Below are 22,941 nucleotides of genomic sequence, written 5' to 3'. Positions count from 1 at the left end.
CACTATGCCCGTTCTGTGGCCAGAGGATGTCAATTTCTGGGAGCACTGAAACCGGTGCCTTTGAGGAGCACTCGACCCCCGTAAAACAGCTGTGAGTAACTCCTCGGTGGGCGGCCTGGCTGTGGAGCTGCTGGGTCTCTCCTCCAAGAGGCTGGGTACCAAACGGAGAGCTAGAGCCCGGGGAAAAGAAACAGCCTAGAAATCCAGACCATGTTTTAAAGCTGTATTCACAGGACCCCGCTGCCATGACATTACAGTCCCAGAGAAGAATATGGAGTGGTAGGGTTAGACACGTCTGCTACTGGGCCTTTCCCTGCCATTGACCTAGGAACCTTACACGGCCAATGCCTGGCATAGTTGGGGGGGGCATTAGCCAGATGTATCTAAGTGCCCTGGAAGGTCTCGCCCCCCCATGGCATGGCAGGTGCACTGTGTGTGGCAGGGCACATTCAGCAGCAGGACTGGTCATGTCCTGCCTTGTGCAGCCAGCTGCACGCGTGTCCCACCTGGCCATGCCCATTCAGCTGTACAGCCATGATACGATCTGCCACACGGCGGGGGCATCTCTACCCGGATGAGCCTAGTGCACACACCCACCACGGGCCGTGCCCTGCGCTCCCAGCAGGGGCCTCTCCCCAGGCCGGCAAACACTCAAAAGGCACAAAGATTATTTGGGGTGACAAACGAACTCCATGGCTCGCGTGGCAGAGCAAGCCAAACTCAGGGGATCAGATCCCCCCCCGAGCCCTGCTTTGCCACAGCCCGTGTGGAATCAGGGGGCGGGCAACTCCCTAGCCACCGAGCATTGGGTGGGCTGAGCCTTGTATTTGACGCCTTCTTTGCTAGAGTGTTGAATCCATCCACACCCACAGCCCCCTTCCTCGCTGGGTCTGAGCCAGGGACAGCCAGCAGCCCCTCTGGGATCATTAAAGGCAAAGCTTCTGCAGAGGGCAGATCAGGGGATTGGACCCGCCCCAGGCACGGTTTAGAGCCAGCTAGCAGAGGCATGGAGGGATGGAGAGGAGACCGTAGCTCAGTGGCTCACTCCTGGGGAAAAGTGCCCAGGGATCGTGCCTGGAGCCCACAAGGCTGGTGTCTATGGCTCTTGGATTGGCCTGACGGCCCAGGCCATGGAGATGGTGTCCCAAAGGGCGATCCCTTATTCCCAAAGCAGCCCCCTCTCCTAGTTCCACTGCAGTTAACGGGAGCGTGGCCACGGACTGCACTGGGTCCAGGATCTCACTCCTCTGCCCCTTGGGCAGTTAGCCTGAGCCGCCTGTGGGAGGCGCCGATTGGTCAGGGTGGATTATTGGGGTTGGAACAGAGCCTAGAGCCCCGGCTCATTAATCCCTTGGGTACGTCTACACTGCACACTAAGCCCAGGCTCTGACTCGGGTCGGAGCCGAGCTCTGCTTCCGTCCATACGCGCGCGAGCCTGACTTGGGCCCGCAAGCACTCGGGACTGCGCCCTCGGACCCTGCTGGGGGGTGGGTCAGAGTCCAAGTCCCGCTGCGACTCGCTTCCAGGCCCCATCGTTCTGCAGCGAGGATGCAGCTCAGGCTGCAGACCCAAGTCAGAATTGTGGATGCGTTAGCATGGCCGAGAGGCCCAGCTCCAGGGTTACAATGCAGCGTGGCCACTCAAGAGCAGGTTTGGAAATGCTGAGTCCTCACACCCGGGTCCCACAGAAAGCGGGTTTCAATGGAGGGTGGACAGCCCCATGGAGTCCAGGCCCCCGGATGCATGAGCGAGCTTGTCACCCGCAGCCTCAGGGTTAAATGCCAGACACAAACTGCTCCTCCCCCTCCCGAATGACCCATAACCAGAGTCCGGTGCATATTTCTGCCCTTCACGGGCCTGTTCCTGTGGACGCTGGCCCTGCAGCTTCCCGCTCCTGCGGTCTGAGACAGAAAACTTGCCCTTGGTTTTCTAATCTTCCTTTTACAAAAATGTCAGCGCCCTGTTAAGTGCCCCGGCTGCCGAGTTGCTAGAGGAGGCAAAGGTCTTTGGAGAGCAGCAGACGTGGCTTCCAACCCCACCCCGGCCCCCCAGGACCTTTTCCACTCTGCAGCCCTGGGCTGCATCGGTCGGGGGAAGCTGACCAGTAGCAGCAGGAGCTGGGCAGGGCTGCAGATAAAGGAGGGGCTGGTGCCCCCTCTGGACTCCTCCCCAGGCCGGCACCACGCTGAGCACTATTTCCAGAGCACCACCTTCTTCGCCTGGTCCACGCTCACAACACACTGGCCCGAGAAGCACCACGCCACGGCATTCACAGAGGCCCTGGATGAGGGACAAGGACACAGGCAAGGAGAATGAACAGGACGCTAATAAGGATCCGCCCTTCCCATACAGGGCTCTCTAGCAGTGCCCTGGTGGTAGGGATGCTGTTATCCCAGTGGGCAAACTGAGGCACGGGTAAGTTAAGTGGTTTGGCCAAAGCCCTGGAGGGCTTGGGCCGGAGTAGAACGCAGGAGTTCCTGGCTCCTAGTCCTGTATTCACACCACTCTCCCGTCAGTGAAAGAGGAGCAGTTACCCCAGGAACGATGGAGATAGTATAACAGTCACCTGAGAAGGCAGATCTGTGAATGGCATAAACCAGCACAGCTTCACTGACCCCTAATTTACCCCAGCTGACCCCGATTTACCCAAGGTACTGGGGAGGCAGGGAGGCCTAGTGTCAAGGGCACATGCACAGACGTTGGGAAACCTGGGTTCTAATCCTGGCTCTGCCACGGGCCTGCTGGATGACCTTGGGCAAGTCACCTCATCTCCCTGTGCCTCAGTTTCCCCATCTGTGATGATAATCTTCTTCATAAAGTTCTTGGAGAGCTCTGAATGAAAAGAGCTAGCTATTATTATTCTTAAGATGTGCTTTCACTAATAGCACCGGTATATGGACAAGGCTTGTGTCTTAAAATAATATTGTAAGAAACAGTATTATACAAATGGGGAAACTGAGGCACAGAGCAGTTAAGCAATCACATATTGAGTTGGTGGAAGAGCAGGGCACAGAAGCCAGGCGTCCTGGCTCCCAGTCCCCTCCCTTAACCACTGGGTCACCCTCTCCTCCTTCCTAGCAGTACAAGCTCAATCACCCAGCACCCAGATCTGTAAAGCCTCCCCTGTGGATTAAAGCACCACCCCTTGCAAGTCTCAGGGCTGAGGGAGAAGGACCTGGGCATGGGGAGGATCCCACAGAACGGCCTGCAGCACAACTGGCTCTGGTCCTGCCTGCTCCCCCGCAAGGACCCTTGGAAAGGAGATGAAGACGGAGGCCTGCAGGGAGGGGGGATCCGTGGGGGCTGTCGGGACCCCAATGGCACACTCACTATGGTGAAAATAGCTTCACTCCCAATCTCTAAAACTCCCCAGTGCCCAGTGCACTAACTCTGCACCCCGTTTTCTCGGGCTCTGGCTGAGCAGGGGTTGCAACAGGATCCATCTGCCTCTCCCCCAAAATGTGGGCCCCTCCAGGAACATCTGGGGTGCTCTAAACAGGTCTTTCTACAAAGCCTCTTTCCCAGGCTCCCTGCCCTGGCCAGCCCACTCCCCCAAATTCACCTTGATCAGTTGTATTCCAGGAGCCTGGTCTGTTCCCGACTGGGCCGTTGCTCTGTATTCCTTTCCCATGGGAGCAGTCCCCACAGGCTCCCCTCCCTCCTGATCTGACCCCCTGATGCCTCTGGGGCTGCCCCATCCCCAGGATCCTGGTTTAATGAACTTAGCCTAGACCCTTTAGGACAGCAACCTGCCCTAGGGGCCAGCGGAGCATCACCTGTGCTCCCCAGACAGGATCGTTTCCAGCTTCCCGCTCTCCATGTTCCAGAGGTAGAGGGAGCCATCTGAGGAGCCCACCAGGGCGTAGCTCTTATCGGGGCTAGAGGGGTGGCAAGGAACAGAGAAGAGTGTAAGCTCAGCATGCAGAGACTCCTCAGCTGGTTCTTTGATAGTGGCACATGACATAGGGACTCCAGTCCAGAGAGGCACAGAATCCACTCCAGGGTTTGGGAGCTGCATCCAGAGAAGTACATTGAGAGGAGAGAGTGCAGCAAATCTGTGGAACTCCCTGCTCAGGAGGTTGCTGCTTAACCAAAAGGGCTGGAGAGTTTGAGAGTCTCTAATGGCCACAGCTCCGCAAGCCCAGGGCAGCCTAAGGATAGTTGCAGCCCACGTTCCAGGCTGTTCATTCTTCACCCTCAGGCGCCAGCAAAGAACCTCCTGAACTTCCCTCTCCCCCCGAAGTACAGCCGGGGAGTAAACTGAGCGGCAGGTGGGAGACAAGGACAGCAGAATAGCCACGACAACAAGCAGAAGCCATCCACCTAGAGCATGCGATGGAGCTGCTGACGGGGCTGGACAGGGAGCTAGACGCAGGAACTGGCTGATTTAGCATCCTCGCTATAGACAGCCTGGCCCCGGGCCCTTTGCCTGGGTGCAGCTCACAAGCTGTAGCATCTCTGAGAGACCCCAGCAACAGATCTGTAAGGAACCTGCAACGCCGGCCTGGGGGGGAAGGAAGGGGGGCTGGAGCAAACGGACCACGCAGGAGACAATCCTGCCCCACAAGGGCAGATAATACGAGGGTCCAGCCCAGACTCGGGGGGCTTTTTATGAGGCTCAGTGTTCACAATGCTCGCAGTCCCATTGAACCCCCATGGGAATCCATTGCCCCCAGCCATCAGCAGGGTCCCCACCTCCCTGGGCTTCATGGCACCTGGGCGGTCAGAGAATCCGGGCACTGGTGGAAGGGGCATGTACAGAGACTTGGAGAAGGCTCTGCCAGCGCGGTGCCCATCCAGCCCAGGGAAAGAGCCAGCCCTTCCATCACCCAGACCCCCAGCCACTGGAGGGGTCGGAGGCTGAGACCGACACCTTGAACCCTCCCCTAGGCAGCCAGCACAGCTCACACGGGCCGCTAGCTTCCATGCGGGGGGAGGCTATCGACGGTGTTAGAATTGGGTAGCCTCTGGGTACGTCTACACTGCATGCTCGCCCACGCTAACAGCAGCAGTGGGCATGGTGGTCCAGGCTAGCAACCAGAGAACAAGGCACCAGGGATCCTGGCTGCAGACTCCGATTGCTCACCCGAGCCACCACGTCTACACTGCTGTCGTCTCCCACGCTAGCTAGACTAAAGCAAGCCCAGCTGCGCCTTCCCCTGCTACAACCCTGCCTTCGCTCGCAGTGGAGACCTACCCGCTGGCCCAGCTGCTACCTGGGCACCCGCTGGCCCAGCTGCTACCTGGGCATCCAGCCCAAAGCCCCCTTGATGCTAATACAGGCCCTATGTTATACTCCACTTCCCAATGGCCACCCACCAGCAGCTACCGGAGCTGGTATCGTCCACTCGCCCTTCTTCTCCTCTGGATCAAGTCCTGGCTCTGACCCTGCTCTTCCACAGACCCAGGTCCGGCCCCCCTGCTGCCGCCAGGTGTCCCACGGGGGATGCCTACGACTCCTGCAGTCTGCAGGTCGCAGTTCTGCCCGCCCAGGCAGAGGGCACTGCTGCCCCGGCTCAGACAGGAGCTCCTCCAGCTGGCACAGCCCGTTTCCCCCAGCACCACCGGCCCGAAGTTCAGCACGGCTCCCACTGGCCGATCCACTGGAACCAGGGACAGTCTCCCCAGGGATTTCAACAACAATCCCGGGTGGGCTGGGGCAGGGATGCACTGCCTGACCCTCGCTCCCTGCCATGCAGGGTGCCGCTCCAGGAGCCCCGGCCCTGCCGGCGAGCAGCAAATGCTGCCGGTGAGGCACTGCCGGAGTGACACTGCAAGCCCCAGTCCTCGGGGCAGACAAGGGGGCTAACGCAGGGTCCTCTGGCTTTCGCTAAACCATCAGAGAGATCAGACTGTGTCTGAACCAGCAACCCCTCGGGGTGCCCTTGTCACACGCCGCGAGACGGGAATGACCCCCGGGGAATCACGGCGATCGCATGCACTCTGCCCCTGCAGCCACTCACCCGGCCTCAGGGGCCACATGTAAGACAAAAGGGCCCAATCCTGTGAGGGGCAGAGGGCCTTTAACGTCCCACAAACACAATGGGTAGCTGTGGGAAGCAGCCCCTTGCAAGAGGTGCTCAGTACTATGCAGGATGGGGACCACACTGGCACAGCTTGGTGGGATCAGGCCCAGATAGACAGAGAGGATCTGGGGAGTATACACAGGACTGGGCCCAGATGGACATAGAGGACCCAGGAATGTATGCAGGATTGGGCCCAGATGGTTGCAGCCTAGTGGGGCAAAGGATCCAGGGAATTTCTGTATTTTAAACAGATCTTCTGGCCTTTTGAACCAGGGATTCTTCCTGTGTCAGGTATTCCTGGTTATTTGGCCCCTTTTTCCTCAAGTCTCAAACTCCCACCCCGTGTCAAAGGCTAAAATAATGTTTGCGTTTGGACATTAACTCAGCACTTGGGGGGCAAAGGGAGCAGGAACAACTGGGGAGAGGGGACTCTCAGCCCTCCCAATGCTCCTCCGTCCTGCCTTGCAGCACCCCCTGCTGGCCAATCCTGGGCCCTCCTGACCAATCACTGCCAAGGCCGCAGGAAGGAGGCGGAGCTAGCTCTGTAGCAAGGGTAGCTATCCCTGGATGAACTAGCCGGCTCTGTTCCCGGGTCAGCGCCTGCCTGATCCTGGAGGCAACAGATCCTTGCTCTTCGGCGGCAAGTCTCTGGCTCCAGCCAGCTCGTTCCTGTTAGCCGAGGGCCGCGTTGAGGAAGAGGCGTGCCCGGTTGCGGCCGTTTCTTTACCGCAGGCAGGATCGACGGGGAGCTGGGGGGTGCTGGGTGGGAAATGGGCACCGCGCTCCTGAAAACCACTGCCTGGGGCTGGGCTTTCAAAGGGGGCACGAAGGCGTTTGGCACCCAGGTGCCCTTGACATGGAACAGGAGCTGGGGACCCGGCTCCCGGCCACCTCGTGTAGGGGGCAGAGCAGAGTTCCCCTGCCAGTCCTGAGGCTGCCCACTGGGAGGCCAGCTGCGGCCAGGAGCAGTGTGGGGCCGACACCTGTAGGGATGACCCTGCCCTGGCCCCACGGAGCGGGACTGACCAGGCCAATGGGCCTTTTCCATGGGATGTCTGCACTTGGTGCTGCCGACTCGAGACCTCCCGAGGCTTTAAGTGGATGGAGGGAGGGGGGCTCAGACACCACAGTGGTGGGCTCCTGAGGGACACCAGAGAGGTCAAATTGGCATGCCCACCAGGGCCTGGTTAGCACTGCGTTCCTTAAGCCCATGGGCTCACTCCTCCCCCAAGGGTGAAGAGCTGCCCTGCTAACGAGACGAGAATGTCGATAGCAGCCTCTGATCCAGCCCAGCAGATCAGTGGCCCGGGGCGACAGGGCTCCGATTCCTCCAGCCAGCCCGCGCTCCGGCCTGGAGCCAGTTGCCTGGCCTAGGGATGGGGAAGAGCCATTGCAAACCCACCTATGGGAGGTCTGGGGGGGCCGGTGACTTTGCCACTGATACTGGCAAGGGAGCAGAGATGGAGCGGCAGGGCAGGGCCCCCAGCTGAAGAGTCCACGCGGTGGGAAGTAGCCCTTTGGCTTTTCAGGAGAACGCAGGGCCCTGCTTTTGGCAGGATACGGGAGAAGCTGCTCACGGGGAAAGCTGCCAGCAGGCTCCTAGGGGCTCCCCCTAGCTCCTGGGATTCCTCCTCCAGGGTCAGGTGGGGGAGCACACCTGGGGCCTGTTTGCACCCCGGTTAGGGTCAGGAGCAGGGTGAGGCACTTGGGGAAGGGAGAATGACTGGGTAGGGTCCATACAGCCCAGAAAGGGGAACGAGACCCTTTTCAGCCTCCATCTCCCACCCCGTCCAAAGCTTGGGCTTTGCAGTGATGGAGGGAACGGGGTCAGAGACACTTCCCACACTGAGATCCAGCTGCAGCCACAGACTGTGTGAACAGGGGTGTGAGCAGAGTTCAGGTCAACGGTGAGGAGCATTGGCAGGGCCGGGGGTGGCGAGGCCCAGGACTGGAGGGTCTGCAGGGCAGGAGCGAGGGGCACTGGCAGTGCTGCGGGTAGGATGCTTGCCCATTATGTGCCTGCACTAGGCCCCGCTCGCTGGCACTGTGGGTCCTTCTCTCGCCTGAGCCCGGAGCTCACAATAACCCAGACTGTGTCAGGAGATGGGCAGGGCTTGGCACTGCAGATCCGCAGCTCCATTCAGAACCATGTGCCCTCGTGCGAGGAATCCCCTTCCCAGTGACCCCTGTGGGAGGTGTCCCCTTTATCACCCTGCAGGCGGGCCAAGCCTGCGCGACAGCGTGTACAGCTCCAAGCACAGCCAGCACCCCCACCCCTGCTCACCTGAAGATCGCCTTCGTCCAGTCCGAGCCGCACTTGAAGCCGTCGGCCCTGCAGACACAAACCGTCCCTGGTGAACGTGCGTCGCTCCCTCGCGAAGGGCGACAGCTCCCCTAGGGACACGCCTGGGGCCTGTGCTCAGAGACCCACAGCGGAGCGGGGACAGGCTCCGGTGCTCAGTACAAGCCACCCTGGGGAGAGCTGCTGGCTTGTGGGGTAAAGGGCCAGGCTCTGGGTTCTGACACAAGATCCCTGCAACCTCAGGGACCCGACACCAACACTCCAGCTTCCAAGCCCTGGGCAGCCAGCTGCAGACACAGGATCGCGGGGTAACACCAGCATCTCGGCCAGCCCACGAGGACACTGGGGTGGCATCACCCATTTGGGCCTAGCCCCCTGTGGGCTGAGACAGCCACTCGCCCAGCCGTGATGCGGAAAGGGGGGAGTGGCAAGTCTCACCCAGCGTCACCCCTCAGGCTCCTGAAGGAGCAGCACGACTGGGTCTGGAGGGGCGACTTCACCCAAGGGAGGGTGCTTCCGGCTGTGGGCGGGCAGGCAGGACGCAGAGCTGGGTTCAATTCCCAACTCTGCCACTGGCCCTGCTGAGTGACCCTGGGGAAGTCATGCCCCCCCGTGCCTCAGTTTCCCCCAGAGAACACCATCCTATCAGCAGCGTGAGGACTGGTGCGATCCGCAGCTGCTAAGACAGATCAGGGCAGGAAGGAGGGGTGCCTGAGCAGGACAGGGCGCTCTCGGGGTCAGGGTCCTGTCCGCCGCTCACCGGAACACCTGCCGGACATTGTTCATCTTCAGGTCGATGACCTTCAGCGTGTTGTCCCTGGAGCAGCTCAGCAGGTGCATCTGGTCCTGGCTGATGTGGAGGGAGGTGACCTTCCCCTCGACCGGGATCACCTCTGTGCATCGGGGCCCCCTGGAGCACAGCGGGCCAGGGGCTTGTTAGTGCACCAGCGACGTCGCCGTCCCGCGGAGAACCCACCCAGGGGCTACCCGCTCCCGAAGACCTACATGGTTCAGAACCACCCTCGTGCTCCATTCGGATCCCCGCTTCCAGGACTCCCACACGCCAGAGGCCGTCAATTACATTCTGTCCCTGCTGATCTAGGAACCGCCCGGCTCCATTACGGGAGTTAATTACCCGGACAGATCCATTGCTAGGGAATGGACAAGAGCCCTCCCCACTCAGCTGGCCCGCGGAGCGCTCGCAGGGAGCCATCAGGATGTCCAGCGGGCAGCCCGCCGGGTATGAATAGCCCAGGGGAGGGACAGACATGGCAGCAAGACACGTGGCAGCTTTAGCGCCGATTAGCCGAGCCGGGGGGACGATGCGCTCAGACGCCGGGTGAGCAGTCAAACACCCAGCCACTCTGGATTGTGACCCATCCGCTGCGGGGCACGCCGGCCGTCTTGCCCATCCCACCCCCTTGCGGCTGCCAGGGAGACGAGGCACCGAATGCGCCAGGCCCCCCTTCGCGCCTCGCTGCCCCAGCAGGCATCACCCCATGTGGTGAGTTCCACTGGAACCCACACACACTTCTGGGCCAGGCCCAGACGAGCCATCCCAGTGGCAGCTCTTCCCAGCTCCAAGCAGGACGGACACAGCAGCATCTGAGCGTTAACAGACTGAGCCCACGGCCCCATGGGGAAAACGCATCTCCAAGATCACAGAGGGGAAACTGAGGCACAGAGACATTGAGCAACTTGTGCAGGGAGCCAGGAATCTCCCCAGTTCCAGTCCACAGCCGTAACCACCTGGTCATCCTGGAAAGGCCGGTCTGACAATATCCAGGAGGGGGGCTAACTGCTCAGCAGCTCACTGAGGGGCAGCAAGGCCTACCGGACGGAGCACAGGCCCCCAAGCGACTCCTGAGTTCTAACCCCAGCTCCAACACCAGCTCCCTCTGTAGCCCCTGGCTGAGACACTTAGCCAATCCATGCCTCAGTTTCCCCATCTGTGAAACAGGGAGAATGAACAGCGCCCTCACTGGGTAAGCTGATCCCAGGATGGAGAGGTCTGAAGTTGGGCAGGGAGGTGTTTCTAGAACTGCAGGACAGCGCTTTATCCTGCTTGTTTCCCCAGTGCCAAGCAAAGGGGGCCAGAGACCCCAGGGGCCAAGCTGGTGGCCTAACCAGCTGAGGCTCCTTGCCTGGCAGCTACCTCGCCAGGGAGGGGAGTCACCTGCTGTCCCAGAAGCGGATCTTCTTGTCGTGGTGGCCGCTCACGATGACGTTGTCACAGCACACCACGTCGTTGCAGTAGGAGAAGACATTGATGGTCCTGCAGCCTGCGGAGACAGCACGGCCGTGAGTGATGTGGTGGGGGGAGGCTGGCGGGGCAGTGCCAGGACACCAGGGGCTCTGCTATGGGCCGTGCTACCTCACAGGGAGAACACTGATCATTCATAAGGGAGCTCTGTGTCAGACAGCACCACCCGTCTACTCCCTGGCATGGCCCACACTGCACAGGGGAGATGGGCCTGCATTGGGTCCCATGCACCAGACCCCAGTTCAAATCCCAGACAACGAGCTTGCCTGGGACAGGCCCGGTGGGCTGCGACCTGGGGTAGGTAGCAGAAGGTTCTGGGTGGCTTGGTGCCTTGGGCAATCCCCGCTCAGAGCGGCCTGGCCAAACCACGGCTACCCTCAAACCGCCCCCTTTTACGCCTTGGCTCGGCTCCCGCTGTGGGTTTGGCCAGCACCCAGCACAATGGGGCCCTGATCTAATGGCTCTTCGAGGGCGATTGCAATGTGACTAGTAGCCCCAGGGCTGGAAAGGCCGGAGCTGAATTCCAAGAATGGGGTGGAAACCCGCAGCCAGGGATAGGGGAAGTCCAGGGCTGGCGTGACGGCAGGTGCTGCAATGGCACAGCCCCCACTCCGGCAGCTCCCCAGATTTCCTGGGGGGGTCCCCACAGCGAGGAGGCCCAGCAGTTCTCTGCCCACAGGCGAAGTGCGTAAAGACAAGGTGCACGAAACTCCCAGCACCAGTCCGACACGCCGGGGACGTACCCCCAACCGTCTACACTAGCTAGGTGGCTACTTGGCTCTCACCATGGCCACAGCTGGAGGGCCCGAGGCCATCAGTAACCACGGCGCTGCCCGCTCCTAGCACCCTCCTCCGAGGCCTGCCGTGGTCTGCAAATACAGCAGCCCAAAGACAGCCAGCTTTGGTCCCCCCGCCCTTCCCCCAGTCTGTTGATCCACCTGCTCCAGCTTGTCTTAATGCCAGCATGTGAACTCCCTGGGGCAGGGACTCTCCTTGTTTCACTGCCCAGGACAATGCCCCCAACTGGGACCTCTAGAGGCCATTTCCCTCAGGGAAACTGAGGCATGGGGCAGTGGAGCATGTTGTCCAGTGGGTGGCAGGGCTGGGAATTGAACCTAGGCCCTCGACTTGAGTCCTGTGCCCTGGCCACGAGACCACACTCTCCCTCCTACACCTGCGCCACCCATCCATGGACAGCCAGCGCTTTTCTTCTCCCTGGGTGGCATTTCATCCATCCAATGGAGGAAAGCACAGCCAGCAAGAGTCTTGGGCCGTCAGGTGATCAAGCGTGGCTGCTCCTCTCCCTCATCTATCCATGGCCGCTAGCCCCAGTTACAAAGCCACTGCATGTAAGTAACAGAGCCGAGGCAATTCATCGCCATGCAAGCCCATGAGGATGGTACATCCCCACCCCCCGGCCAGGGCGCGTCTTTTAACCTGTAAGGCCATGGGGGCAGGGACTGTCTCTTCCCTGTGTGCGTGGTGGCCAGCACAACGGGCCCCAATGGGGATCGGAGCCTGGGGATTTACTGTAACCGAAATAGTCACTTAGCCGGCTTTCCCAAGACGCACAGGGCAGGGTGGCTCTGCTGTGGGCCCAGAACAATTCGAGACTATTAACCCAGGACTCCACACAAAGACCATAGAGAGGGTCCATAAGAACCTGCTGTAAAAGATCCACAGCCAGACCTGAGAGGTCCTGGTGGAACCACATGGTGCATCTAGGCTAGAACCCAGAACCTTCTGCTCCAAAGCACAAGCCTTGACCTAAAGGGGCATCTTTGGTAGCCGCCATAACTGTGTAACAGCTGCTGGACTAAGGCACGGGACTGGGAGTCAAGCGACCTGGCTTCTCTTCCCAGTTCTGCTACAGACCTGCTGTGTGACCCTAGGCAAGTCACTTCCCCGGTTGGTGCCTCAGTTTCCCCATTCAGATTGTAAGCTCGTTGATGCAGGGACTGCCTCTCGCTCTGTGGTTGTGCATGAACCTAGTCTAGACCCTACTGCAATACAATAATAACCCGGTGCCACTACAGAGCAGTGGGCAAACACGCGCTTGACACGCCCCCAGTGGAGGTTGCTGGTGAGACACAGGACGTTACGCCCGACAGAGTCAGTTACTTACAGGCCCCTTTGCCCAGGTCCCACTCTTTGACTGTCCTGTCCCGACTGCCCGTCACCGCTTGGTGGTGGGTGGAGCGGAATTTGGCAGCCGTCACTTTGTCCGCATGGCCTGTGAGCGTCTCCTAGACAACAGAACAGCTGGGGATGTTAAGGGGTTTAGGGGTTTTTTATTTTATTTTCTTCCCAATAATCTAATTCTAAAAAATAAACCAAAACAAGGAAAACGACACACGGCGGCCCTGTTACAGAAAAGCCAGCCAGTTACGGACTCGGAGAACAAGAGCCCAACGCTGCCCCCTGCTGGAATTGCTGCAGAACTGAAATGGATTGTAGGATTTTTTAATTACTTCAAACATTACAATCTCTCTGCAATTCCAAATAATGAACCCAATACATAGACTCTTAGACTTCACGGTCAGAAGGGACCATCATGCCCCTTATTGGAATTGCTGTCTGACCATCCAGTCTGACCTCCTGCACATTGCAGGCCACAAAACCTCACCCACCCAACTCCTGTAATAGACCCCGAACCTCTGGCCGAGTCAATGAAATCCTCAGATCATGGTTTAAAGCCTTCGAGTTACAGAGAATCCACCATTTACACTAGTTTAAACCTGCAAGTGACCCATGCCCCATGCTGCAGAGGAAGGCAAAACCCCACCAGGGTCTCTGCCAATCTGACCCAGGGGAAAATTCCTTCCTGACCCCAAATGTGGCAATCAGTTAGACCCTGAGCATGTGGGCAAGACCCACTGTGACGCAGCAGGGAGGGGGGAGTGTTGACCTGGGAATGTGGCAGGGGAGTTTCACTCCCTGCGGATGGGAGACCGGAGAGCCTGTAACCTGAGCCAGGTCAGGGGAGAGTGGTCGGTGTACACGGTGAAGTCTCCCGAAGAGATATGGCTCTAGTTTCTTGAGGGCCCACACCATGGCCAGGCATTCCTTCTCGATGGCCGCATAGTGTTGCTCCCGGGGTAGCAACTTCTTACTCAGGTACACAATGGGGTGTCTCTCCCCATTTTCATCCTCCTGCTTTAACACCGCCCCCAGTCCCGTGTCTGAGGAGTCTGTGAACACTATAAAGGGCTTGTCAAAGTCTGGGTTTGCCAAAGCCGGGCCACTGGCCAGAGCCTCCTTCAGCGCCCAGAAAGCCTCCTGGCACTGCTCGGTCCAGACACTTTGTCTGGCTTCCCCTTCTTGCATAGTTTGATGATGGGGGTGGCTATGGCGCTAAAGCGGGGCACAAACCTTCGGTAGTATCCTGCCAACCCAATAAAGGCTTGGACCTGCTTTTTGGTGTGGGGAGTGGGCCAGTCTCTGATCACCTCCACTTTAGCTGGTTCCGGCTTTAGGCGGCCACTCCCCACCCGATGGCCCAGGTAAGATACTTCAGCCATCCCACCTTGCACTTCTCTGCTTTTACAGTCAGCCCAGCCTCCTGGACTCGGTCCAGCACTTGTCTAACCTGGGACACATGGTCCTCCCAGGTCTGGCTAAAGACACAGATGTCATCAATATACGCCACAGCAAAACTCTCCATCCCCCTCAGTAGCTGGTCCACCAGGCACTGGAAGGTGGCCAGCGCTCCCCTGAGGCTGAAAGGCAGGTTCAGGAACTCACAGAGCCCCAAAGGGGTGATAAAGGCCGATTTCAGCTGGGCATCTGCATACAGCAGCACTTGCCAGTAGCCCTTTGTAAGGTCCGTGGTGGTAAGGTATCGAGCTCCTCCCTATTTGTCTAGGAGCTCGTCAGGCCTGGGCATGGGGTAGGCATCAGATACAGTGATGGCATTGAGCTTCTGATAGTCCACACAGAACCGGATCGACCCGTCCTTTTTGGGGACAAGCACCACCGGCAAGGCCCAGGGGCTGGCAGATTGCTGGATCACCCCCAAAGCCAGCATGTCCCTGATCTCTCTTTCCAGGTCCTGAGCAGTTTTCCCTGTGACTCGGAAGGGGGAGCATCTTATCGGCGGGTGCGATCCTGTCTGCACCCGGTGGACAGTCAGATTAGTGTGTCCAGGCTGGTTGGAAAACAGCTGTCGGTACGGATGCAGCACCCCTCTGATCTCAGCTTGCTGGGCAGGGGTTAGCTGATCCGAGAAGGGAATTGTTTCCAGGGGTGAACCAGCTCTGGTCTCAGGGAATAGATCTACTAAAAGGGTCATCTCCCTGCTCCTCCCAATGTCCACACACAGCCACACATTCCCCCTGGCATAATATGGCTTCATCATATTCACATGGACCACCCGGCAGTGGTGGGCCCGGTTCGATAGCTCCACCACATAGTTTACCTCATTTAGCTGCTTGACAACCTTGAAAGGGCCCTCCCAGGCAGCCTGTAGTTTGCTCTCTCTCACGGGGATGAGAACCATCATCTGATCCCCGGTGACGAAGGCGCAGGCCTGCGCCGTGCGATCATACCAGACCTTCTGCTTCTTCCGGGCTCTGGCCAGATTCTCCCTGGCCAGGCCCATGAGTTCAGCAAGTCTCTCTCGGAAGATCAGGACATACTCCACCACTGATTCTCCATTGGGAGTGGCCTTCCCCTCCCATTCGTCTCTCATCAGGTCCAGGGGGCCCCTCACCCTCCTTCCATATAACAATTTGAAAGGTGAAAATCAGTAGATTCCTGGGGTACCTCCCTGTACGCGAACAGCAGGTGAGATAAGTACTTGTCCCAATCCTGCGGGTGCTGGTTCATAAAGGTTTTCAGCATCATCTTTAGCGTCCCATTGAACCTCTCCACCAGCCCCTTGGACTGGGGGTGATAAGCTGAGGCCCAGTTGTGCCGGACCCCACATTTCTCCCACAAGCACCGGAGCGGGGCCAACATGAAGTTGGATCCTTGGTCGGTCAAGACTTCCTTGGGGAACCGCACTCGGCTGAGAATGGTCAGCAGCGCATCTGCCATGGTGTCTGCTTCAGTGGAAGCTCAGGGCACTGCCTCGGGGTAGCGGGTGACCTGGCTGCACCAGGTGAAAGGAACCAACGCCGAACTCCTGAGGTGGAGCCTGCTCCTGCAGGATTATGACATGGACGTGGTCCATGTGAAGGGAAGTGCCAACATGATAGTGGATGCCCGGAGAAGGGGGCCCTGAACTTCTTTGGTCACTGGTCAGAGTGACCCCGCTCAGTTCAGTCTCGAAGAGGGGAGAGATGTGACGCAGCAGGGAGGGGGGAGTGTTGACCTGGGAATGTGGCAGGGGAGTTTCACTCCCTGTGGTTGGGATACCCAAGAGCCTGTAACCTGACCCAGGAGGGGGAGGTAACCCCTCTGCCTTGGGAATGTGGACAAAAGGCTGCAAGAGAGAGCCTGCTTCGGGGGGGGGGGGGGTGTAGTTTCAGTTTTGTGCTGGCTGGTGGAACGCAGGGAACCCCAGGGCCGGGGTCTAAGCTCCCTGCTCCCCCAGAAGGACTTGACTGAGGGGTCCTGGTTGTACCCCCAAGCTCTCTTTTAGACTGTGTTCCTATTGTCCAATAAACCTTCCGTTTTACTGGCTGGCTGAGAGTCACAGTGAATCCCAGGAAGAGGGGTGCAGGCCCCGGACTCCCCCACACTCCGTGACACCCACCAGCCAGACACCTGGGAGAGAATTCTCAGTAATAACACAGAACCTCCCCATCTAGTGTCCCATCACTGGCTGTTGCGGATATTTGCTGCTAGCAGGCACAGATGGGCCACGTGCCATTGTAGGCAGTCTCCTCATACCATCCCCTCCATTAACTTATAGATTCATAGATACTAAGGTCAGAAGGGACCACTCTGATCATCTAGTCCGACCTCCTGCACAGCGCAGGCCACAGAATGTCACCCACCCACTCCTATGAAAAACCTCACCCATGTCTGAGCTATTGAAGTCCTCAAATCATGGTTCAAAACTTCAAGGAGCAGAGAAGCCTCCCTCCAGTCAACCATGCCCCATGCTACAGAGGAAGGCGAAAAACCTCCAGGGCCTCTCCAATCTGCCCTGGAGGAAAACTCCCTCCCGACCCCAAACATGGCAATCAGCCAAACCCTGAGCACATGGGCAAGATTCACTTATCAAGCTCAGTCTTAAACCCAGTTAGGTTTTTGCCCCACTGCTCCCCTTGGGAGGCTGTTCCAGAGCTTCACTCCTCTGATGGTTAGAAACCTTCATCTCATTTCAAGCTTAAACTTGTAGAAGGCCAGTTTATATCCATTTGTTCTTGTGTCCACATTGGCCCTTAACTTAAATAATTCCTGTCCCTCCCTCGTGTTTATCCCTCTGATGTATTTATAGAAAGCGATCATCTCGTCCCTCTGCCTTAGAATCATAGAATCATAGAATATCAGGGTTGGAAGGGACCCCAGAAGGTCATCTAGTCCAACCCCCTGCTCAAAGCAGGACCAAGTCCCAGTTAAATCATCCTAGCCAGGGCTTTGTCAAGCCTGACCTTAAAAACCTCTAAGGAAGGAGATTCTACCACCTCCCTAGGTAACGCATTCCAGTGTTTCACCACCCTCTTAGTGAAAAAGTTTTTCCTAATATCCAATCTAAACCTCCCCCATTGCAACTTGAGACCATTACTCCTCGTTCTGTCATCTGCTACCATCGAGAACAGTCTAGAGCCATCCTCTTTGAAACCCCCTTTCAGGTAGTTGAAAGCAGCTATCAAATCCCCCCTCATTCTTCTCTTCTGCAGACTAAACAATCCCAGCTCCCTCAGCCTCTCCTCATAAGTCATGTGCTCTAGACCCCTAATCATTTTTGTTGCCCTTCGCTGTACTCTTTCCAATTTATCCAGATCCTTCTTGTAGTGTGGGGCCCAAAACTGGACACAGTACTCCAGATGAGGCCTCACCAGTGTCGAATAGAGGGGAACGATCACGTCCCTCGATCTGCTCGCTATGCCCCTACTTATACATCCCAAAATGCCATTGGCCTTCTTGGCAACAAGGGCACACTGCTGACTCATATCCAGCTTCTCGTCCACTGTCACCCCTAGGTCCTTTTCCGCAGAACTGCTGCCGAGCCATTCGGTCCCTAGTCTGTAGCGGTGCATTGGATTCTTCCATCCTAAGTGCAGGACCCTGCACTTATCCTTATTGAACCTCATTAGATTTCTTTTGGCCCAATCCTCCAATTTGTCTAGGTCCTTCTGTATCCTATCCCTCCCCTCCAGCGTATCTACCACTCCTCCCAGTTTAGTATCATCCGCAAATTTGCTGAGAGTGCAATCCACACCATCCTCCAGATCATTTATGAAGATATTGAACAAAACGGGCCCCAGGACCGACCCCTGGGGCACTCCACTTGACACCGGCTGCCAACTAGACATGGAGCCATTGATCACTACCCGTTGAGCCCGACAATCTAGCCAGCTTTCTACCCACCTTATAGTGCATTCATCCGGCCCATACTTCCTTAACTTGCTGACAAGAATGCTGTGGGAGACCGTGTCAAAAGCTTTGCTAAAGTCAAGAAACAATACATCCACTGCTTTCCCTTCATCCACAGAACCAGTAATCTCATCATAAAAGGCGATTAGATTAGTCAGGCATGACCTTCCCTTGGTGAATCCATGCTGACTGTTCCTGATCACTTTTCCTCTCCTCTAAGTGCTTCAGGATTGATTCTTTGAGCCTTCTCTTGGTTAAGTCAAACAAGCCAAGTTCCTTGAGTCTCTTCTCATTAGGTAGGTTTTCCATTCCTTGGATCATCCTAGCAGCCCTTCTCGGCATCTGTTCCAGTTTGAATTCATCTTTCTCAAACACGGGAGACCAGAATTGCACACGGTATTCCAGATGAGGTCTCACCAGTGCCTTGTATAATGGTACTAACACTTCCCTGTCTCTGCAGGAAACACTTCGCCTGATGCATCCTAAGGCTGCACTAACCTTTTTCTTATCCACATCACATTGGCGGCTCATAGTTATCTTGTGACAGGTTTCAGAGTAGCAGCCGTGTTAGTCTGTATTCGCAAAAAGAAAAGGAGTACTTGTGGCACCCTATATCGGAAACCTACTGACCGCTATTCCTACCTACATGCCTCTAGCTTTCATCCAGATCATACCACTCGATCCATTGTCTACAGCCAAGCTCTACGATATAACCGCATTTGCTCCAATCCCTCAGACAGAGACAAACACCTACAAGATCTCTATCATGCATTCCTACAACTACAATACCCACCTGCTGAAGTGAAGAAACAGATTGACAGTCAGAAGAGTACCCAGAAGTCACCTACTACAGGACAGGCCCAACAAAGAAAACAACAGAACGCCACTAGCCATCACCTTCAGTCCCCAACTAAAACCTCTCCAACGCATCATCAAGGATCTACAACCTATCCTGAAGGACGACCCATCACTCTCACAGATCTCGGGAGACAGGCCAGTCCTTGCTTACAGACAGCCCCCCAATCTGAAGCAAATACTCACCAGCAACCACACACCACACAACAGAACCACTAACCCAGGAACCTATCCTTGCAACAAAGCCCGTTGCCAACTCTGTCCACATATCTATTCAGGGGATACCATCATAGGGCCCAATCACATCAGCCACACTATCAGAGGCTCCTTCACCTGCACATCTACCAATGTGATATATGCCATCATGTGCCAGCAATGCCCCTCTGCCATGTACATTGGCCAAACTGGACAGTCTCTACGTAAAAGAATGAATGGACACAAATCAGACATCAAGAATTATAACATTCAAAAACCAGTTGGAGAACACTTCAATCTCTCTGGTCACTCGATCACAGACCTAAGAGTGGCTATCCTTTAACAAAAAAGCTTCAAAAACAGACTCCAACGAGAGACTGCTGAATTGGAATTAATTTGCAAACTGGATACAATTAACTTAGGCTTGAATAGAGACTGGGAATGGAGGAGTCATTACACAAAGTAAAACTATTTCCCCATGATATTTCTCCCCCCCACCCCACTCCCCACTGTTCCTCAGATATTCTTGTTAACTGCTGGAATTAGCCTACCTTGCTTGTCACCATGAAAGGTTTTCCTCCTTTCCCCCTCCCTGCTGCTGGTCATGGCTTATCTTAAGTGATCACTCTCCTTACAGTTTTCAGAGTAGCAGCCGTGTTAGTCTGTATTCGCAAAAAGAAAAGGAGTACCCGTGGCACCTTAGAGACTAACAAATTTATTAGAGCATAAGCTTTCGTGAGCTACAGCTCACTTCATCGGATGCATCGGATGAAGTGAGCTGTAGCTCACGAAAGCTTATGCTCTAATAAATTTGTTAGTCTCTAAGGTGCCACGGGTACTCCTTTTCTCTCCTTACAGTGTGTATGATAAACCCATTGTTTCATGTTCTCTGTGTGTGTGTATATAAATCTTTCCTGTTTTTTCCACCAAATGCATCCGATGAAGTGAGCTGTAGCTCACGAAAGCTTATGCTCTAATAAATTTGTTAGACTCTAAGGTGCCACAAGTACTGCTTTTCTAGTTATCTTGTGATCGACCAAGACACCCAGGTCTTTCTTCTCCTCCTATAAAGGCGAGCTAGATTTGGAAGCAGTGGCAGAAGCCCTGGGACCTAGTTCTCAGTTACACTACAGCTCCTTTCTGTTCCCCAGGTGACATGAAGGGGGCAAAAATAGCCCCTGAAACCTTTTCCTGGCTGGTGGGAGGACTTGCTTTCAGCCCTTGGCTCAGGGGCACAGCTAGAGGGCACAGCACTGCCCCTATTCTTGGCTTCATGGGAAGCAGAGAGTGAGATGGAACAGCCCTGAGGCTGCTCTAGCTTATGCCAGGGACCAGCCAGTCCTGTTCTCCTCCCAGAACCAGGCCCTGGGTTCCCAGCGTGTCATGCCGGTCATCGCTGGCTCAGACAGCACAGTCCCCAGTGGGGTCTGAGTGCTAGCTGCAAGACACAGGGCACTGGGCACAGGAGGGCCGGTATTAAAGCCACCGGGCAGCCCGGCATGTTAATGCGACTCCGTCCCTGCAGGAATCCTGCCTCTCCCCCATCTGTCACTCCCCTCCCATGACAAAAGACCCCCCCACACACCCACCCAGCTTGTCCTCCCGCACCAGCGTTCAAGCCTGCTCCTTGCTGACCCACTCCCCACAGGTGGGAGCAGAGGCCGGGGAGGGAGAGGGGAGGCGGGACACAGGGTAGTGCATGCATCTCCCTGCCACCAGGAATTCCCTTCTGCCCTTAGCCGTGTCCCCTCGCTGCTCATCCCTTGGGGCTACCCAGTGCCAAAGCAGCACCCCCTGGCAGCGAGCTATTCCCACGCACTCCATCTGTGCAGGGCGGCCGGTGGCCCGGTCCAGCACAGACAGGTCCCATGGGTTACAAATCGTCACTGCATTCAGTCTCAGGAGCCCTGTCTGCAGAGAGGGGGCGACCAGCGACAGGGAGCTTGGCCCCAGGGGATGGTCCCAAGAGCACGGCCAGCCTCTCACCGCCTCTGAAGACCCACTGACCACACTGGGGGCATGACGCAGTCTCCACCCACTGGGCACCGCTCTCATTCCCTGCCGGGGAACCACGTGCTGGGGGCAGAGCCAGGCCCTCTGCAGTCACACAGCACCTCCCACCTGATGGTCTCAAGCCCTTGGCAGGTACCCAGGGCCAAATTCTCTGCTGGTGTAAAATGCAGCAAGGATAGCCTTGGGGATAAGGCACAGGCATGGGAGCCAGGACTCCTGGGTTCTGTCCCCAGATGTGCTTGGCAGCCTTAGGCAAGTCACGCCACCGCTCCGTGCCTCAGTTTCCCCCCTCACATGGGGATGCCAGCACTGACTGACCGGAGTGCGGCCAGTTTACTGCCTCCTTTAGGCCCCTCCTACACATGCTAAATTCAAGAGAGCTCACAGGATCCATCTTCAAAGTATTCATGGGTGACCAGAAATGTCTCTGCCTGCCGACAGCATGTGACCGGGTACGTAGCTGCGGCCACCCTGCTGGGAGGATACCCTGCCTGGCAAATCTGGGGTCAGAAGAACATCCTCAGGGTATCGGTGAGGAGCTGTGAGAGACTGGGGGCACGACACCCACCCCCAGATAACCCAGTTGATGTGTGACTTCAGGGGGCGATCCCTGGTGGCCCTCAGTCCTTGCCATCTCCCTGTAGCTGTCTGGATCATTCCCTGGTTGGCAGGGGATATTCACACACCCCCCCACACACCCTCCCAAAAAGCAGGGACCCAGACAAGACCCTGTGGCACTTACTTTGGATTTGCAGTCCCCGATATGCCACAGCTGCGCTGCATTGTTGTACGCCGCTGCCAAGATCTGGCAGCCCTGAAAGAGGAGGAAGAGGGAGTTGACAGGAATCGGCCGGGGAGTTGCAGCGCGACCGGGGAGTCCTGCCCTCGGCAGCATACAGAGCCACTGGTCCTTGGCACCTGGGATCACAGAGGTCTGGCGATGCCACGTGCGTGCAGTTAGCGTGGTCCGTGCCTTGCCGTGGGGCGCTCATTCTGGTTGAGACCAGGACAAACGACTCCTGCACAGAACCCGCCCGCTACTTTTCCTTGTGGTGGGGATATTCGCCGTGCCCAGGGCAGGCTGGATTCAGCCGCTGCCTCTCTAGCGTGAAGAGGCCCCGGCAGGGCCTGCAGCCCGCTGATCACGTGGAGACCAGTGCGATCATCTAGGCAGCCTGGATCTTCCACCTGAGCTGCCTCCCCGCATCCTGCCCCATCTACCTTGCAGCCTTCTCCCCCTCTGTTAGTCCCCTGGTTCCTGGCCAGCCTTGTCTCCTCCTTGCCCCTTTCCCCATCCCTCTCTCCCCACCATCCCCACTTTCTGCCAGCTCAGTCCATAGGAGAACAGAGGCCAGCACAGGATCACTGTCACTGTGGGGGGGGGGAGGGTGAGCGCACTGGGAGGGATCTAGCTTTAGTTCAAACAGGAGCCAGTTGCGGGAAGCTGCATGGTCTGTCTTAGACAGGAGGTCAGATCACAGCGGTCCTGGAATCTACGAAGCTCCTGACACTATTCGTGTCGCCACTGGGGCCGGGTGAAAACAACCAGCCCTGCTCTCCTCCCGGCCATTCACACACCTCCGAGGGGACGGCACGGCCTGAATCTCCCAGACAGCGCCGGACGAGCTACCAGCGCTCACAAAGCTGGGGGAGCCGGCCCCTTCCCGCTCATGGAGTCAACGAGGCTCTCAGAAGACCCCCCCACCCCTGCCAGCTAACACCCGAGCACCGGCTGGGGGCTGGAAGAAAGCCTGGGTTTGAAGAACATTGGCTACCCTGGCTCACCAGGCGCTGGCCAG

The 22,941-nt window shown here is 57.2% G+C and overlaps 1 protein-coding gene across 3 annotated transcripts in view; it reads right to left on the bottom strand.

The window, feature by feature from the left end:
* Positions 1-211: 211 nt before the first annotated feature.
* ATG16L2 (autophagy related 16 like 2) overlaps positions 212-22,941 on the bottom strand; it is a 57,215-nt gene continuing 34,485 nt past the window's right edge. For 2 of the 3 annotated variants that reach the window (XM_043504003.1, XM_043504005.1), the window contains 8 exons: positions 21,885-21,956; positions 12,717-12,837; positions 10,505-10,610; positions 9,089-9,238; positions 8,311-8,358; positions 3,777-3,878; positions 2,144-2,280; positions 212-2,108 (listed from right to left, as the gene is read on the bottom strand). In XM_043504003.1, the coding sequence (XP_043359938.1) occupies positions 2,193-2,280; positions 3,777-3,878; positions 8,311-8,358; positions 9,089-9,238; positions 10,505-10,610; positions 12,717-12,837; positions 21,885-21,956 (687 nt within the window). In that variant the 3' untranslated portion in view covers positions 212-2,108; positions 2,144-2,192. Of the gene's footprint in view, positions 2,109-2,143; positions 2,281-3,776; positions 3,879-8,310; positions 8,359-9,088; positions 9,239-10,504; positions 10,611-12,716; positions 12,854-21,884; positions 21,957-22,941 lie in introns of all 3 variants that reach the window. The other variant, XM_043504004.1, reaches the window with a different exon arrangement.

This window comes from Dermochelys coriacea, chromosome 1 (genome assembly GCF_009764565.3).
Source record: "Dermochelys coriacea isolate rDerCor1 chromosome 1, rDerCor1.pri.v4, whole genome shotgun sequence".
NCBI lineage: Eukaryota > Metazoa > Chordata > Testudines > Dermochelyidae > Dermochelys > Dermochelys coriacea.
This window is presented reverse-complemented; position numbering and strand designations above follow the sequence as displayed.